Raw genomic sequence first — 5,686 nt, forward strand, 5'->3', positions numbered from 1 at the left:
GGGGGGGGGGGAAATAAATGAAAGCATTTGGTGAAATCATAAGAGCGTGTTTTTGAACGTTCGTTAACTTCATTTCTTGGGCTTCCAATTTATGCCCCTTTTGTCGGTTCACAGAGGGTAAAATAGTTTGAAAGAGGAGAAAAGTGAGGTAGTATGATGCTGAGGGACGATAAAATGTGAAAGAAAGAAAAGAAAGAGAGAGAGAGAGAGAGAGAAAGGGAGAGAGAGAAGGAGAGAAATTGTTCTTTCTAAGAATCTGGTGTTGTTGTTAGCAGGTATAAAACTGTCTCAGGTTTTCATTCTCTTTCTTTTCCTCTTTCTTTCTTTCTTTCTTTCTTTTTTTTTTTTTTTATCTTTTTCTCTTTTTCATTCAGAGGCCCTTTAAGAAATCGTGAAGGCCACTGGCGAAAAACTAGCTTTAACGAGCACCGTGGTCATCTTTCCTTATTTTTTCTTTTATTATTATTTTTTTTTTGTTCCTTAAACTTCTCAGTAATGAGGACGTTGTTGCTTGGGTACCTCTCTCACAAAGCCGACATAAATGCAATCTCGATCTATGATATTGTATATATAGATTTGAAAAGGTCTCTTAAATATAAAAAGGACAAAGGGATATTTAAGTTGATAAAATATTGATTTAAATAGGAAATAGATTGATACACAAAATTGCGATAAAAACTAATTGTCCAAAAATTATTATAAATGAATAATCAAATTTAATTTCAATTCAATTTATCCAATTTTCACAAAGAACAAACGTAATAACATTAAATCTCACATTTACGTGAAAACATAAAAGAGCAAGAAACATTTGCCGTCGATTTATTTGTTCGAATGTAATTAATGAAAACAATATAAAAATAACAATAAAAAATAAAATTTCCAGTTGCTGAAGAAGTTCCAATAAAGGGACGAAACGTCCAACACTTATCAAAATTAAGTTCTACTTCTTTTTTTTTTGATGTCCTAATTCCCTTATGATACGTTCTTATTAATGAAAATATTGAAAAAAAAAAAAAAAAGCAAATAATACTAACTTGTTTGAGATCGAGAACAATGGTGACGTATTCGTAGTTGTCTCCTCTCGCAAGGGTAGGACTTTGCCACCATTTACCAGGATTAGAATCTAAAGCATGACTGATATTGTGTCTTTTTCCCGGATCAGGGCTCCTCGAATCACAGACAGCGCATCTTGACGATTCCGAGGGTTTACAAAAAGTTTCGGGACCATCCTCGCCGCAGGTTGCATTCACAAATATTTCAGCCTTTGCGGCGACATTAAAGGTTGACGGAAAGAGGCCGCTATTCTTAAGGCTTTTGCTTAGACCGTGTGCACCGATTTGACCTGCGAACGACAAAAGAACAAAAAATATAGAAAAATTCAATTTATGACGAATATATAACGTTAGATAATATTTCTTTCACTTTTTTTAATATATATATATATGTATATATGTGACTATACGAATAAGTATGAGTGAAAGCTTTGTAAATTAGATCGTTTCATTCAACACACACACACATATCTCAATTATAAAATCTCTTAATAGACTTTCATATAATTCTTCTTAAAGTCTATAATAATCGTTCTTTAACGATCTTCCAAGATTTCTACCATAGGTGGATAATTAACGTACGTGTTAGATTGGATTTATGGCTTATATAGTCGTCGGTAGATTTTTTTTTGTAGGATTTTATAAATTATACATATAACGAAAACAAAAAGAATTTGATCGCCGGAATATTTTGTTTTATTTTATTTTAATTTTTATTTAATTTTGTGTTGTCCCTGTTTCAAAATGAATATTGACGTTTTTTCTATAAAAGAGAATAACAATATAAAAATATAATTCAATTAAGTATTATTTTGTTATAAAAGGGAGTAGGTAGGACTCAAATATTTCCATCGTGCACATTTACACATCATAATGATGACTCGAATAATTATAACAAAAATTAAAAAAACAGAAATATATTTAATTAACGAAAGATAAAGAATTTGATTATCAAATAACTCTGTGTTTAGTTTGATTTGATTTTATTTGGTTTTGTTTTTAATATTGTTCGCACTGTTTTAAGAAGAATATTTGTACGAACGATTCGAGTATGGTTGGGTCGATAAAGATCGAAAGAAACGATACTAAGGCGATAGGTTTTGACAGAAAGGTAAGGTAAGATCATCGATCCAACACAGTCGTCGCATAAGCGCAAACAGGTTGCTGTGGTCGACAAACGTGCCAGGAGAAGAATATCGTGAAAGCATGAACAGGTTCGCAGGAGGTTCCGGAGAAGAGTTGAGCACGCCCGTGAACAGGTTCGAGTAACTTCCACTCACGAGAGAGAATATAAAGGTGCGAAGGCACGCGAGAAACGACAGATTATGCTACCTTTTAAATTTTCTTACCTTCTTTTTTTTCTTTTTCTTTTTCTTTTTTTTTCAATTTAACTTTCGCTTACACCTAAAATCCTTTTTGTACTTTTTTTTTTTTTTCAATCTATACTTTACGCGTAATCTCATTTTTATTTTTAATCTATCATAATATAAATCTCATTTTAAATGAATAAATTTTCTCTTACACACACACACACACACACACACGAACACGCACACGATATATTTATTATTATTATTATTTAATAATTATTTAGAGCGTATAATTAAATTGCGTTTCAAAGTTATTGTTTCTTTTTTTTTTTTATATTTTTCTAAAAAATGTCGAATGAAATTAAAAATAAAAACAATAAATTCGACAATTGACGTATTTCTATTTGCGCATTGTGTGATTGAAAAAATTAATGGCAGAGGGATAGATAGAAAGTGAAGAGGGAAGAAAAAATATGATTTGTTATTTCTCGTTCGTTTTGTCATTTTTTTTTTCGGATATATTTATTAGGAATATTTTTTGTTTAAGTAAAAAATAATAATGACTGGGCATATATATCGGAACCCAGGTGAACGTATTCGACGAGTATCGAAGTCAATGATGATGATGATGGGTTTGAACGACGTCGACGCCTCGAAGCTAAAAAGAGAGAAAAAAAAAAAAAAAAAGGATGACCAAGGTGTATCCCAGATCGATCGTATTTTGCTTCTTTTCTTTTTTTTTTTTTTTAACTTTTTTTTTCTCCTTTTATTTTTGTTTCTTTTTTCTGAGTTTTTCTTTTTTGTTTTTTTTTTTTTGTAAAAGAGAAGGAACGATTATCGTGAATATCGGTGGTTAAGTTTCCTCCCCTCAAGTTGATTTCAGCATCGATATCGAACGCGTTCTTGGCAGCCAAGAAACCAACCAATACAAGCTAGCTAGCTAGCTAGCTTGTTTAACGATCTCATATTCAAATAAAAGTGTTGAAAATCATCGATAGCGATCAATTTTAATCGATATTTTCCAATGGAAATTGTTTTTTTCATGATTTATATATTATAAGACATATTTGTGTGTGTGTGTGTTTATTTTTTGTGAAAGAATATTATATAAAATGTTACTACGATCGATTTATTTATTACTTTGGCTGGTTAATATAATTTTAATAAATAAAAGTACTTTTTCTTTCTTTTTTCTTCATTTTATTTTTAATATCCCAGTATAGCTAGTTTCATGTCGCGAGTAATTTTATAACTAATTGGAATTATATATAATAAATTATTATTTTTATTATATTAATTTTTTCATAGACACACACACACACACACATATGTTTGAATATTTTAATAGTAAAAGTTTGGAGTAGTTAATTTTTAATTAAAATATATTTAATAAAATTCCAGTATAACACGTAATTCAATATTAATTGTAATATTTGTTTTTAGCAGAGTAAAATTTTAAATGATAAATTATTAAAAACGTCCCACGTACGTAGTATTCTTACTCATATATACACACATATAATACACTTATTTAAATAATGACAACTCTATAGTATTCAATAATAAATATTGAAAAATAAATTTTGTATATCCAATGTACACATTTAAGAATCATAATTCAAACTGTTAAATGATTTAGTTACAATTATTATAGTAAAACGGGATTTATTTGTTATTAATAATTTGCAAGATAAATATGGACCGAATAAGAAACAAATGAAGAAAGGAAGGATGACAAATTATACAATATTGCCAACCAACGTTAAAACAGTAAGTTCCCGGAAGCATGAGCTCATCTCTGGCGACCTAACAACTTCCTCTTAACTCCAAAATGAAGATACTTTCTCTTTTGAGAATCACAAACTATCTCGATTCGACGTTTATTCGAGGTAAAGGGATAGATAATTCGTATCTCTCAGAATCGTTTTATCTTGGTAACCATTTTATCTTTTCTTCCTTTCCTTATTTTCTTTTCTTTTCTATCTGTTACTTTCACATGCACCCGAATACACATATATATGTTATTATTTTATTATTAAAACATGTGAGATCTCTTAATCTATAAAATAACTATTGTGTTATTCCATAAAATATTATTAAACTATAAATTAAAACACAAACATATATGTACATTTCAATTGGTATTTTAATTTGAAGACAAAATTTCTACACTGATTTAAGGATATTAATTAGTTTCAATGCATTAGTAGGTTAATTAATTAATTTCAAATTTATCTTATATGCTTTCTCCCTCCGCCTCCCCCTACCCCTCGAAACGTTTTATCATTCTAATACAATAATTGAATTGAACAACTTTAACAATTTAACGTACAAAGTTTACCATGCAAATTGCTGGATAATCTCGATAAGTTTTACGTACGTTAAACGCACGTGGTGGTTGGTTGTGACTCGACCTAAGGAAAGATGGAACAAAGTTATTTCCGTCGTCATCAGTCATTCGTGCTGGTCTTAAGTCCCCCTTCCCCCTTGCCGCCCACTCTTTCAGTACATAAGAAATCTCAAAGTTTGTATAAATATGATATGTGTACGTGTTACATATGTAAGTAGGATAAAGTAAGATAAATAGAAGTAAATACGAATGATAGATCCTATGTTGAATATATATGAAATATGTTGAAGAAACAGGATACATTTCAATATATATTTTATTTTTAATACTTTTTTTTTCTAATTATAAAAAATATTTTCTCTTTAGTCATCCCTTAAAAATTATGAAGAATATTTATATAGGAATTAATTAGGATTGATCGTATTAATAATAATAATAATAATAATAATAATAATCATCATCATCATCATGATTCGACGTAAGAGAAATGACGTTGAGAGATTGACCGGAGATTGACGGGTAAAGAATATTACAAGAAGACAAAGGAGTTCTCCCATATGTACATATGTGTGTATATATGAACGGTACGGAAGTCGACTGTTCATTGAACGACAAATCGTTTAACTCTGACATGACTCACACGGTTACGCTTCGTTCGGATAATATAATTATTCTACGGAGTTCACGAAAGTTGGGTCTGTAAATCATTTTATCGACTAGGATGCGTACGGTTGGAGAAATTTATCGGTAATCTTATTCGTTGACTCGTCAGATTTAATTATCAAGTGAATCAAGTGGAGTGTTTTATTATGACAACAAATAAATATTTTTATAAATATTTTTTCTATGTATTTTTTTATAAACGTTTCATTATTAATATTATTAAAAGATGATTGTATTCGTAGATGCATCAAATTAAATTATCGAGTAAATCGAGTGAAGTTATAAAAATGTTTCAATATATATTTTCA

At 29.5% G+C, this 5,686-nt stretch overlaps 1 protein-coding gene across 1 annotated transcript in view; it reads right to left on the minus strand.

The window, feature by feature from the left end:
- The window catches only part of LOC106787553 (laminin subunit alpha-1-like), a 46,783-nt gene that overhangs the window by 23,150 nt on the left and 17,947 nt on the right, over positions 1–5,686 (minus strand). The window contains exon 2 of the mRNA XM_014749982.1: positions 1,038–1,345. Within this exon, the coding sequence (XP_014605468.1) occupies positions 1,038–1,345 (308 nt within the window). The remainder of the gene's footprint in view (positions 1–1,037; positions 1,346–5,686) is intronic.

The sequence above is a fragment of the Polistes canadensis genome, unplaced genomic scaffold (genome assembly GCF_001313835.1).
Source record: "Polistes canadensis isolate GaletaPanama2010 unplaced genomic scaffold, ASM131383v1 scaffold_104, whole genome shotgun sequence".
Taxonomy (NCBI): domain Eukaryota; kingdom Metazoa; phylum Arthropoda; class Insecta; order Hymenoptera; family Vespidae; genus Polistes; species Polistes canadensis.